This window comes from Talpa occidentalis, unplaced genomic scaffold (assembly GCF_014898055.3).
Source record: "Talpa occidentalis isolate TD23 unplaced genomic scaffold, MPIMG_talOcc4v2.1 talOcc4.2, whole genome shotgun sequence".
Lineage (NCBI taxonomy): Eukaryota > Metazoa > Chordata > Mammalia > Eulipotyphla > Talpidae > Talpa > Talpa occidentalis.
The window spans coordinates 60,564,579-60,578,381 of NW_023602073.1; the positions used below are offsets into that span (position 1 = coordinate 60,564,579).

Below are 13,803 nucleotides of genomic sequence, written 5' to 3' on the forward strand. Positions count from 1 at the left end.
AGATGGACAAATTCCTACAACTCTACAATCACCCAAAGCTAGATAAAGAAGAAATAGAACACCTAAACAGACCAATTACAAGCAGCGAAATTGAAATGGTAATTAAAAACCTCCCCAAAAACAAAAGCCCAGGACCTGATGGATTTACAAATGAATTCTACCAAACATTCAGAGACGAATTAGTGCCTATCCTTCACAAACTCTTCCAAAAAATTGAGAAGGAAGGGACAATACCAAACACGTTCTATGAAGCCAATATTACACTAATACCAAAACCGAATAAGGACAACAAAAAAGGAAAACTATAGGCCAATCTCCCTAATGAACACTGATGCAAAAATCCTCAATAAAATTTTAGCTATCAGAATCCAACAATGTATCCATAAGATAATTCACCACGACCAAGTTGGATTCATTCCAGGGGCACAAGGATGGTTTAACATCCGAAAATCAATCAACGTTATCCAACACATCAACAAAAAGAAATATAAAAACCATATGATAATATCAATAGATGCTGAGAAAGCTTTCGACAAAGTGCAACACCCATTCATGATAAAAGCCCTTGAAATTCTTGGGATACAAGGAACATACCTCAACATCATAAAGGCCATCTATGACAAGCCAACAGCCAGTATCATTCTCAATGGTGAAAAGCTGAAAGCAATTCCATTAAGATCTGGAACAAGACAAGGATGTCCACTCTCACCACTGCTTTTCAATATAATACTGGAAGTCCTAGCCAGAGCAATAAGACAAGAGAAAGACATCCAAGGAATCCAAATAGGAAAAGAAGAAGTCAAACTATCACTATTTGCAGATGATATGATAATATACATAGAGAACCCCAAAATCTCCACAGAAAAACTAATTCAACTCATCAATCAATTCAGTAAAGTGGCAGGATACAAAATCAACACGCAAAAGTCAGTAGCCTTCCTATACACAAACAATAAATCTGAAGAAGAAGAAATCAAAAAAACCACCCTTTTATTATCGAAACAAAAAAAAATCAAATATTTGGAATAAATCTAACAAAAGAGGTAAAGGACCTATACAAAGAAAACTATAAAACACTGTTAAAAGAAATAGAAGAAGACACAAAGAAATGGAAAGACATCCCCTGCTCATGGATTGGAAGAATAAACATTATTAAAATGGCCATCCTACCAAAAGCAATATACAGATTCAATGCTATTCCAATCAAAATCTCAATGGCATTCTTCAAAGAAATAGAACAATTATTGATGAAATTCATATGGAATCACAAAAAAACCCCGAATAGCCAAAGCTCTCCTGAAAAAAAAAGAAGGGAATGGAGGCATCACACTCCCAGACTTCAAACTATACTACAAAGCCATAATCATCAAAACTGCATGGTATTGGAACAAGAACAGACATACAGACCAATGGAATCGAATAGAAAATCCAGAAATAAACCCACAGATTTATGGTCAACTAATCTTTGACAAAGGAGCAAAGACTATGCATTGGAGCAAAGAAAGTTTGTTCAATAAATGGTGCTGGGAAAACTGGGTCGCTACATGCAAAAGAATGAAGCTTGACCACTACCTCACACCATACACAAAAATCAACTCAAAATGGATTAAAGAACTAGACATAAGACCTGAAACCATAAAATACATAGAAGGAAATATAGGCGAAACACTACGGGATTTGCACATCAAAGACATCTTTATAGACACATCACCCAAAGCAGTGATAGTGAAGAGAAAGATAAACAGCTGGGACTACATCAAATTAAAGAGCTTCTGCACAGCAAAAGAGACAATAACAAAAACAAAGAGAAACCCCACCAACTGGGAGAACATTTTTGCACCCAACACTAATGATAAAGGACTGATCACAAAATCTGCAAAGAGCTGATGAGACTCAGCAACAACAAAGAAAATAATCCAGTCAAAAAATGGGCAGAAGAGCTAAAAAGAAACTTCTCTGAAGAGGAAATGCAAATGGCCAACAGACATATGAAAAAATGTTCAACATCACTTGTAATCAGGGAAATGCAAATCAAAACTACCATGAGATACCATCTCACACCAGGGAGAATGGCACATATTAAAAAAACTAGCAACAACAAATGTTGGCGAGGATGTGGAGAAAAAGGAACTCTTGTGCACTGTTGGTGGGAGTGCAAACTGGTCCAACCACTATGGAGAGCTGTGTGGAGATTTCTGGACCTACTAAACATAGAGCTTCCATATGATCCAGCAATTCCACTCCTAGGTATTTACCCAAAGGACACAGAAACATCAATTCCAAAGAGCACCTGCACTCCTATGTTTATAGCAGCACTGTTTACAATAGCTAAGCTTTGGAAACAGCCCAAATGCCCAAAAATAGATGACTGGATCAAGAAGATGTGGTACATATATACCATGGAATATTACTCAGCATTCAAAAAAGATAAACACATGCAATTTGCAGCAACATGGATGGCACTGGAAGGGATCATGCTCAGCGAAATAAGCCAAAAAGAAAAAGAAAAATACCGGATGGTCTCACTCATAGCAGGAATCTAGAAAACTTAAATAAGGGACCAGGAAAATGAATATAAGAAAGTGAAAATCAAAATCAACAAAAAACTATGAACCAGAGACACTTTTTGGGGGGTGGGGGGCGGGAGGGGAAGGATTGGGGTCAGAATGGGGCGTTTGCAATTGTATGGGGGAATATAAAAATAAAATTTAATATTAAAAAAAAAAAAAAGAATAAATTATCACTCAGTCAATAACATAGTAATGATTACTTCTTAACTAATATTAGGTAAAGTATAGAGTAATTAGAGCTCAGTTTAATACTTATAACCCTGGAAATTTAGGGTTTGAGTAGCAAACAATAGTTAGATATAAGTAGAATTTTTATACTAATTAAATACATAAATATCTTGTTTGGTTTTATTTCTAATGTAACTATACTACTTAGTAAATACTTAAGCTTCCTTTAATTTGGAGTTATCAAACTGCAGGTCTGAGACAGAGATCTGTTGGGTTACCTACAGACTCAGGACTTTAGTAGTGTGAAACTGAGGGTACACAGCTTCATTAGCAAATCCCGCTGTCAGTCTACCTATACAACAAGAAGCCTATCTGCCAATAAATCAGCTTAAGTTCGATTAGTCATTGACTGAGGGGAAGGTAAGGGCAACAAAGACAACCTGAGAAATATTCTTAAGACCTTGAAAAATGGTTGACTGAGTACTGCCTAACCTGGAAAACCTTCGGATCCTATAATTCTTAGATGATTCCTACAGGAAAAAGTGGTTTCAAAAGATAACAAAAAGTCTACAAAGCTGAAATTCTTACAGATGTTGAACTGAAAGATTGCCAGAATTTATCATTATGCTTGGATCCATATATTTCATAGGGTAGAAAATAGCAGTGTTTCCTACAAGTGACTTGAATCTTCAAAAAGTATTACATACTCACCGAAAATATTGGCACCTTGCTGCTAAAATTACCCTGTGGGCAGGAAATCGTTTCTTTTCCACAACAAATGTGACGTCGCCATATTCTTCCCCAATCAACAAGGCACCGATATGTTCAGACAAAATGTGCACATGATCAATTTCCCCCACTGCAGTAAAGGGGCGAAGAGGGTGGCTGTTACTCATCTTGTAGAACAGATGATAGTCACTGACCTATTCAAAAAGAAAGGATGACAGTTAGTAAGGGAAGGAGAGTACACTTAGAAAATCACATATAAACATAGATAAGTAAAGATTTAAAGTACTTTCAAAAACCACAACAAAGAGCTATTTCATCACTACCGGTATCTTTATTAACGCATTTATTCTGGGAAGCAATTCAGTCAAATTCTATCACTGCCTTATAACATTAGGAAAGCAAAAACACCAGGGTCTTTAAGCACCAACAGCACTTGGAGCTGTCACAATCTAGAAAATTACGCCCAAATACAGTCCCTTATTTCTCAGCACCCCAGGAGAAAAAAGATTAACAACCAGAAGAACAGCTCTCTTAACAGAAGTATTCAATAAGGTCAGATCTAACTATTGCCCAGTAGAAGAGTCACTTGGGCAGATGACATAAGTGACCAACAGAATAAACTAAACCATTCATTTCAGAGGTTTTGGTCTGAAATCATCTTAATTACTTTACAAAAAAAGTCTTCTGGTGTCACAAAATAACTCAACATTTACTAATGAAAGTTTATCCTAACCTCCCCACCCCCCAAAAAATGACCCCAGTATTTTTTTCAAGCTTGTAATTTCCAGTCCAAACTTGCAGCTCTGATGCTCAGGTTGCCTATGTTTAGAGAGTATCATTTAATCTTATTCACAAGTGCTTCCTTGCTCTTGTATAAAATACCTTTCTATAAATGTAACTGAAAATCAAAGGTCTAAAACTTTACATGCCAGAAAGGGAGGTATATTTGTTGAAAACTAAAAATGTTTATATTCTTCAATTTCTATTATATTTGTAAGTCCTGCAAGTAATCCAGCAAGTGGGTGAGAGTAGTCATTGGCATTCAGGTGTCTGAGGTATAGATGTGGCTGACAGCTGAGAGGTGTCACCTACCCTTCTTTTGTACCAGAGACTGGGGAAACAGCCAGATATGCCATCTCCAGTCTATTTCCATACTTTCTTAAACTCTCTACTTAGGCCAGGATTAAAGGTTAAACCACTCCTAATCTTTAAACTTCTACATCCAGATCCATTATCAGCAAGAGAAAGAGCTTCAAGGTCTGGGTTGCCCCCATCACAGGCTACTCAATGGTCAACCCCAGCAGAGGAGGCAACAGCAAGGATTGTAATGCACAGAAAATGGAGGACAAGAATATAAGTGAGGCAAGGAATGGCAACCCCAGGTGAATGAACAGGCCCCTGGCCCCCTACACTGGGAATATGAGAGTGTTAACTGCATACTCCCCTGTTTCTAAGGCAAATTACTTTCCTTCAACTACAGACTCCACTTGAAAGCCAAAAAAACTGGAATCATCTACAGTTACTTGTGTGTGTGTGAAAGACCAAATTCAATTTAAGAGGATTTGTTTAGGAGTGTCAGCAAATAGGTAATTCAATCTTTTAACATGTAATATAATAGTCTAAGACAGGAGTTGGCAAACTTTCTGCAAAGGATCAGAAAACAGGTATTTTAGCTTTTGCAGGTTTTATGGTTTCTGTCATACCTGCTCTTGAAGCCTAAATGCAAGTAGAGACATTAAGTCAATGAATGAGCATGGCTAAGTTCCAATAAAATTATTTACAGAAAAGGCCTGGATTTAACCCTCAGGCAAACCACTGCTCTAACATACGATTAAGGATTGGCTATACACTAGACAAAGGATGAGACTGCTTTGGGTTATTGTTTTGGTTTCTGGTTGGATTACCCAATCAAGGTCCAAAATAACACAATCATTTCCTATGTCACTCATGAAATTCTGAAAGTTACTAGTAAATGATTTTAAAATTCCATTCAACTATTCAGCTATTTAAAAAAAGATGAAATTTTGCCATTTGTGACAACATGGAGATAACAAAAGGGGTTTATGCTAAGTGAAATAAGTCAAGAGGAGAAAGACAGATACTAGATGATCTCACTCATATGTGGAATATAGAGAAAACAAAGGAACAGAAAAACTAACCTGTAATAAACTCTAGAAGTCTGACTAAAGAACTGAAGCCACTAACGGAGAAAGGTGTAGGAGAGGGGGTTGTGGAAGGTAGTATCAGAGACAGAGGGAAAGGAGGCCTAATGCACTCTTGTGGAGGATTATGGGTACTTTGGTGGTGAGTGTGACGTGGTAACATACATCTGGAAAGGTGTGAAAAGTTGTAAACCACTGTTACTTCAATAAAGATAATATAACTTAAAAAGAAGTAAGGTGTCACTGATTAATGTTTTCCCTTGAATTACAATGATGTATACTGAATGAGATTCCCTCATATTGTGTTGAATATATTCTTGTAATCACATATTTTTTGACAAGTAAAAAATGAACAATCAAATTTGCCATTATAAGCAAGTAAACAATTCTACTCCACTTCAATATGAACTCTTGTTCATCACTATCCAAAATTTCAATGGTGGTACATGACACTACAAAATACTCTTTCTCTGGCTAAAATAAAGCAATGGCTATAACCAGTGAATATATTCTCTGGTATAACATTTTCTTAAAATTGTATCTCGGTCATGAGTAGGATGCAAATGATTTCACTAAATGATTCTTGATAAATAACGATTGATGTTTGGTTGAGCTCAAAGGTAAATTTAAAATTCTTCAACTGATAAATAATAAACATTAATTATATATATATATATATATATATATATATATATATATATAACTATCCTAACAGGTTCTCCAGATTTGCAGTTCTTAATAAATTTCATTTTGCTAAATTTACATTTCAATTATTTTCCACCTAGAGACATAAATTAAATATAACCAGGCATGGAAAATTGTGGAATAAACACAAATTTTTTTTTTGGCATACAGAACTATTTTAATTAGACTAGTGATTCTCAATGAACTTGCCACACACTGAAATTACGTGAAGAGGTTAAAAATAGAAAAAGAGGGCCTCCCCCGTGGCGCAGCGGTTGAGCGCTGGGTTGTGAAGCTGCCCGCAGCCTCTGCAGTGCTGGTTCGATCCCCGGCTGCTCCCCGGCCACCGGAGGAGGGTCCCACATGGTGCGCAGACCTCTCCTGCCGCCCGCTGCTCCCCTCAGCAGTGTACTTCAGTCCTTCTGCCTGCTCTGCTCCCCGCTCTGACTCTGGTGAATTCTCTCACCCTCCCGTGCCTCTGACTGTACCCAGTGCTTGTATAAATAAATAAATAAATAAATAAATAAATAAATAAATAAATAAATAAATCTTTAAAAAAAAAAAAATAGAAAAAGAGATGCTTTGGGGCCCACCTATCAGAGCTTCTGATTTAACTGAACTGGAATGTGGAATCACTATTTGGAAGTGATCCTAAAAAACAGCTTGGGAAAGGGCCACTGATTTAGACTATGATGCTGTAGGTTCGTATTCCTTACTCAGGTATATGCAAACAGGGATATGCAAACAAAATATTCACTGAGAAAATTCACTTAGTATGATATCATTCCATTTTGAGTGCTACAAACGAAGTATCACTGCCACAGTTTGTATGCAGAAAATATTTTTGCCAGATGTCCTAGCTTATATGCAAAGTGAGAGTTTGGGTCTACCCATCTACATTTTAAAACCCATGTTTTAGAAACCACACATCAATAAATTTTTAACCACCAATTTTAACAAAACTAATTGGGGAAAAAATTCAGGGAGAGCGACTCTTTTGACTTGTTTCTTAAACTTTAAAACTTATTCTGTGACTAACAAGATGTTACTAACAACATGACAAAATTTTCTAACTTCATGAAACTGTTTCCGCACCTGTTATGACATGGTTATAATACGGAGGGGTTTTGTGTTTTGTTGTTGTTTTAAAGTTCTGCTTTGTAAGTCTGTCATTGTCTTGTAATATTTCTGTTTTGGCCTGTCATATAAACTGACCTTTCATGACTCAGCACATGGTTATGATTTATTACAGCAAAAGACAAAACAAAACAAAAATCAGGAAAGGTTTTGAAAAAGCACAGGGTCAAAGTCTGGGGGAATCCAGACAAGGCTGTAGGGTCCTTTCTGTGGAGTTAAGATATGCAATAATTGGGCCTCCCTAGTGGCACAGGCGGTTGAGCACCCCACTGTGAAGCTGTCTGCAGCCTCTGCAGTGCGGGTTCGATCCCGACTGGCCGGCAAGAATCCCATATGAAAAAAAAAAAAAAAGAATCCCATATGGTGAAGCAGACCTCTCCTGTCTCACCCGCTGCTCCCCTCAGCAGTATATTTCTTCAGTCTGCCTGTTCTTTTCCCCACTCTGTCTCCGGTGAATCCTCTCACCTACCCGCGCATCTGGCCTGTACCCCGGTTCTTGTATAAAAGTAAATAACATCTTTTAAAAAAAAAAAAAGAGCTGCAATAATTTTAACAAGTGTTAAATGTTTCTAACCAGGGCACTAGTTAGAGACTCAGTGCCCAGGGTGTTCAATGGGAGGTGTTTGAGCAGGTATTCTCTGTCTGGTGTACATCCAAATTCCAGATCCCAGAAGGAAAGTAGTGCAACATAAACCATAATGTTTGCACGGTTTAAGTGAGCCACTCTTACCAATTAATGGCAGAACCCCTTCAAAATCTAAGTTCCCAGATATCAAACAAGACCCAATCTTGCAAGCAGGTCTCTAAAGATAGTTCAGTTCTACTGTTATTTCTTTTCCCTGTTGTTCCAGAAACAACAGGAGGATCAAAGAATGTTACAGCATGAGCACTGGAAACAAGATGTCTACCTGCTTCTACAAGAGAAACGGATACTATACAAATAACCTTCCTGGCCTGTATGAAAGTATTCATGACATATTACCACTCAATATACCAGATCCAAAGTTTTATGAACAGCCCTTAAACTTCAAGGATCAGATAATTCCAATGTTATTTAAACTATTGTACACATGGGAGGAAACTCTTCTATTTCTTCTTATGAAGCCAATATAACCCTGACACAAAAGACATGACCAAACACTCAAAAACCACTGGGGGAAAATCCTATGTAAAATAGAAAACAGAATTAAGCAGTTTTCATGATAAAAATGGCTCAATTCCAAGAACAGATGAATATTAGAAAAAATAAGTCATCAAATTACAAGTTCAAAGGAGGAAAAAGTCATGTAATTAGCTCATAAAGCTTAAATTATCTTTTTAAGCAATCACTAATTTATTAAAAGGTTTTCTTTTAATAAGAATGAAGTTAACTCATACACACATAAGAACTAACAGATAGATGTAAGCATCTGATTAATAATGAGAAAGCAGAAACGTTCCTAGAAAGTCTAGACAGACAATAAGGGTGTATACTCTTAACATTATTAACAATTTTCAGGAACAAGAGAGACAATGCAATTAAGAAAGCCAAACTTGGGCCTCCCTGGTGGCCTAAAGGGTTAAGTCTCAGCACTATTAAGCTATTGCAGGCAGCTACTGCAGCATGAGCTCCATTCTCTGCCCAGAAGCTAACCCACATGGCACAGCAGACCATCTCCTGCTTTTCCTACTGCTCCCCTCAACAGTGTATTTCAGTAAATCAAGCCTGTCTGTCTCCCCACTCTGTCACTGATGAATCTTCTCACCCCCTGCACATCTGGCCTGCACCCCTGTTCTGTATGCAGAAATAAATAAAAATAAATCTAAAAAAAACTAAGTTAAAGAAAAGTGGGTTAGGAAATAAAGAGGCAAAATAATCATTACTTGCAGATAATCTGCCCACATGAAAAACCTGTAAGAATCAACTGAAAAATATAAAAATAAAAACAAGGAAGGGAATGCTAAAATGACCACTGACCAATATTGTATATATAGTATCCTTCTATGCCAAAACAACCCACTAGAAAATATGAAGGAAATCTATATTGGAAATTACAAAGTACATACAACATATAGGAATAAACTCAAGTCATATAAAGGAGTTACAAAATTCTATTGAGGAAGAAAGATCCCATGTTGTAAAGAGACTAATCACCTATAACTCACCATATGAAAAAAGCATATTTGATATTTTATTATATTTTATATTGTAAACAATACAATAGTTTAGTGACACACTTCAGAAAGCAAAAGTCAACAAAACATTTATGTTGAAAACAATAATTAGATAAATGGGAAAATATATTTTGAAAATGAATAAGAAGTGAGAATGTCACATCTATCAAGTTTTATAAAGCTGAGACATAGCTATAATTAATACACGAATAATCAGTAATCCAGATGAGTCACAACAGAACGTTTAAATTGTGATAAAGAAGCACATTTGGAAGAATAAATATGTGAATTGGTTTATAATCTTAAAAGAAGCACCAAGAAGGGATCAACTAATGGGATGAGAAAACAATAAAAAATTAGAGCAATTAAGGCCAGTCATATTAGAGGCAGATCACTATCCTAATATCACAGAACATAGTCCAGAAATGAGCCCAAATATACACAAGAATGCAGTGTACACAGAAATATAGCATTTCAATTTAGTGGAAGAAAATACAAATTTTTCTCAATGTGTGCTAGCCACTTTTTAAAAAGTAAGATGGATATTTACACAAGCATACATAATGAAATACATAAGCATGTCAACTTTCAGAACTTTCTGTAACAGTAAAAATTGTAAAGCTCTAACTATTTAAAAAGAATTGTTGGCCCTTCCTGGTGGCGCAAGGGGTTAAGACGCAACCTAAGAGGCTGTTCTCAGCTTCTGCAACACGAGTTAGATCCAGGCCAGACAGGGAACAACCCACATGGTGCAGCAGACCTCTCCTGACTCTCCCGCTGCTCCCGTCACCAGTGTATTTCAGTCAATCTGCCTGTTCTGTTCCCCACTCTGTCTCTGGTGAATCCTCTCCCCAACACACACCTCTGCCTGTACCCCAGCTCATGTATGCATAAATAAATAAATCTTATTTAAAAAAAGAATTGTTAACCCATTAATGGTAAGTCAAATCAAGAGGATATTATGTGATTTTAAAAGAATAAAGTAAGATACTACTGACATTGAAAAGTCTAAAATTCTTATATTTGCATGCAAAAAGACAAACTACCAACTGGTATAATTAAAATCTTATTTGGTTTAGGTAAACAGCAAACACCTAATTGTTAAGAAAGGTTAACCCAATGGATCAGGGTTGTGGGAAAATTCTACAAAATGCATGGTTTATTTCTGTAATGTTTAAAATTTTAATAAAAAGCACATTTTATTTGTGATAAAACTATAAACAAATTTCTCATTAAGTATGGTGAATAAAATTATAAAATAAATTAGTGTATAACAGGCAAGTGTTTCAATTTGCCACAATAGGTAGTACCTGTTTTAGTGACTAAGACAAAATGGTAAGCAGAGGGATTATATATTATCTCCACAGACAAAAATTAATTAACAAATTGAAGGCAAGGACAAGAAGTTCATTACATTGAGACAAGCAAAAAGTAATGAATATCAGATACCTGTGTAGTATGGCCTACCAGGACACCCTATCTGATACATCACAGCTAAAGATCATCACCTCAGAGATTTTCAGTATTTTTTTTCCAGACTTAAGACATATTTTCTCCAGATGCAAACTAAGAACTCCGAGATTTTCTCCTGCTGAAAGTCCCGAGAGTCTAAACTTGCTGATGTTCACAGGAGAGGACAAGGGCAATCTATTCTCTCAAGCTGTTCCTTCAAGGTGGGAGGAAGGAGAAGAGCAGAAATAAAGCAGAAATAAAGAGCAGGAATAAAGGGACTTACTGTAACAGGGACCTGTAACGGCAGGAATGGGCACGGAGCAGGATCTCTACGACCCGAGCAGACAGGGTAAAGGAGGAGAGAGTCCTGGAGCCCCCGGTGGCTTTTGCAGGCTTTTATTGGGATTTAACAGGTACATGGCAGGCAGGGTTGCTGGGAGGCCAGGAGGCTGCCATGCCTCCCAGCCCCCAGCAAGTCTTCACTCTGTCTGGGCTCTCCGGCATTGTCTCGTGTTCTCTCTGCTTCTCTCATGGTTCTGCTCCTTCTGATAGTTCTGTTCTGCTGGCGTCCCCGTGACGCTGCCCTTATAAGCCCAGTCTCTCAGCCCAGGTGTACTCACTTACAGGTACTGACACCCCACTCCAGGTGCCCGCCATCAGGCATGCATTCAGGACCACAAAAATCCATCATCAATTCTAATGGTGGGAGGGCAGAAAAGCCTGATACTTTACCTTACCTACAGGACCCTACAGCATCTAGAGGCTTTGAGGCAAGAACAGCTTTACTGCGGCCTCCCGCCTAACTGGCAGCACCTGGAGGCTGAGTGGCAGCAGTGGTTTCCCACCCCACTGCCCCAACATGTGCAGGCCACCCTGAAAGCACAGAAGCTGTGGGCTTTTCATTGCCGGCCTTCCCAGTATGAGTGGTTCTGCCAGGGTCAGGTGGCCAGCAGCAGAAGTTTTCTCTGTAGGCCAGCAGAATGTGGGGTGGCTGCAGGCAATCTACTAGATTTTCCCCACCCATGTGGGCAGCACCCAGGATGCTGTAAAAGCAGGGAGGCAAGCAAGCAGGGGGCTTTTGTAGTTGGCTCCACAAAACATTGCCTTCAGGCTAGCCCAGACAGCAGTGGTTCCCCAAATCCCATCCCACTGGGTTCAGGCATCACCAGCACTGTAGCTCTCTGGAACTGCAGGCAGTAGAAGCCGCTAGAATGTGTAGCCAACATGGCAGACTCCCAGCAGAGCCCACATGGCAGCAGCTGGACCCATGTCCCAGTACTAATGCTCCAGGCTCCCCCCATGTTCCCTTTGAATATTTACACCTGGTCTTGCTGAAGGGGCACTGGGTGCAGTATGCCTCTGTCCCCAGTGAGGCTGGCTCTGGCCTTGGTTCCTCAGAACTCCCCGGCCCATGAAATTGCCCACACTTAAGGTTCAAGCTCAGTTACATTCATGGTGGTGAAGTGAAAAATGAAAGTGAGCTGACTGGTGCTAACTGGCACCTGTCAGGCACTTAGGATTGAAAATGGTCCAATCAGACTTGTAAGACCCTGTCAGGACCCTGAAAGAGGATGTAAGGCAGGGCAGGAGGCAGCCTGGACTCATTTTGATTCTAGCTTCAGAATAGAGAAGGATTCAGCAGACAGATTCTGAAGAAGCACTGAGCAACCTCCATGGGATTCAGCAGAACTGCAGACCTCCACAGACCTCCAGACCTCTGTAGACCTTCACAGACACCTAGCTATTGTACCTGCTTCTGGCCCTGCCTCTGAAACTGCCTGCAAAGAGAACCACTGGCCTGGGGTCTCAAAAAGAGCTCGATGCTATCGGCTTATGCCAATAGCTTTCTAAGAGCTGTCTGTTGTTGGTGTAACCCAACAACACTGTAACACTGGTTGTATGACACCACCTCCTGGTGACCAGTGGTGAATGGCACCACTGCAAGTGCTAACTAGTACTGTTCACAGGTGACCAGCTCTCCGTATCCAGCCACCATTGAGAGCTATCCACTGCTTCTGCTCATCCAGCACCACCTCTGGTTTCATCTAGTACTGTCCAACCTGGCCTTCAGACTGTTGCTGTGGGTTGCTGCAGTGTCAACTCAGCAACCCCACCTGTTAGCACCTCCAGCTGCCACTGTGAGTTAGACCCTGGTGTTCTTGACTGCTTTGCCACCAGCTCCAGACCCTCATTGACAGGACAGCACCATCTTGTATGAGTGGCCTCTGTTTGGGATTACTGGATACTGTGGACACTATCTAGGGTGATAGTGACCACAGACTTGTGGTCTTAGAAATTCTGTTTCCCCAATGTAAGGGCTGGACTGGGCACAGTGCAGGTTTTCTGATCCCATGCAGAGGAGTAAAGGAGGAGTAAAGGAGGAGTAAAGGAGGAGTAAAGGAGGAGTCAGAGTCCTCAGTAGTTTTGCAGGTTTTTTATTTGGGGTTCACCAGGCATATGGCAGGCAGGGGTGCTGGCTGGGGGGCTGGGAGGCTGGTAGGCCTCCCAGCCCCCAGCAAGTTTTCACTCTATCTGGGCTCTCTAGCGTTCGTTCTGCTGCTTCTCGGCTTCTCTTTCGGCTTCTGCTACTGCTGCTGCTGGCGTCCCCGTGACATCGCCCTTAAAAGCACAGTCTTAGCTCAGCTGAATCCCATCTACCTATGCCCACACCCTATTCCAGGTGCCCGCCATCAGGCATGCATTCAGGACAAGGATCCATCATCTATCCTGATGGCGGAAGGGCAGAA

At 39.5% G+C, this 13,803-nt stretch overlaps 1 protein-coding gene across 3 annotated transcripts in view; it reads right to left on the bottom strand.

Moving 5' to 3' along the window:
* Positions 1–13,803, bottom strand: part of BTBD9 (BTB domain containing 9) — a 415,773-nt gene that overhangs the window by 364,234 nt on the left and 37,736 nt on the right. For all 3 annotated transcript variants that reach the window (XM_054698756.1, XM_054698757.1, XM_054698758.1), the window contains exon 2: positions 3,450–3,661. In XM_054698756.1, coding sequence (XP_054554731.1) covers positions 3,450–3,634 — 185 coding nt within the window. In that variant the 5' untranslated portion in view covers positions 3,635–3,661. The remainder of the gene's footprint in view (positions 1–3,449; positions 3,662–13,803) is intronic.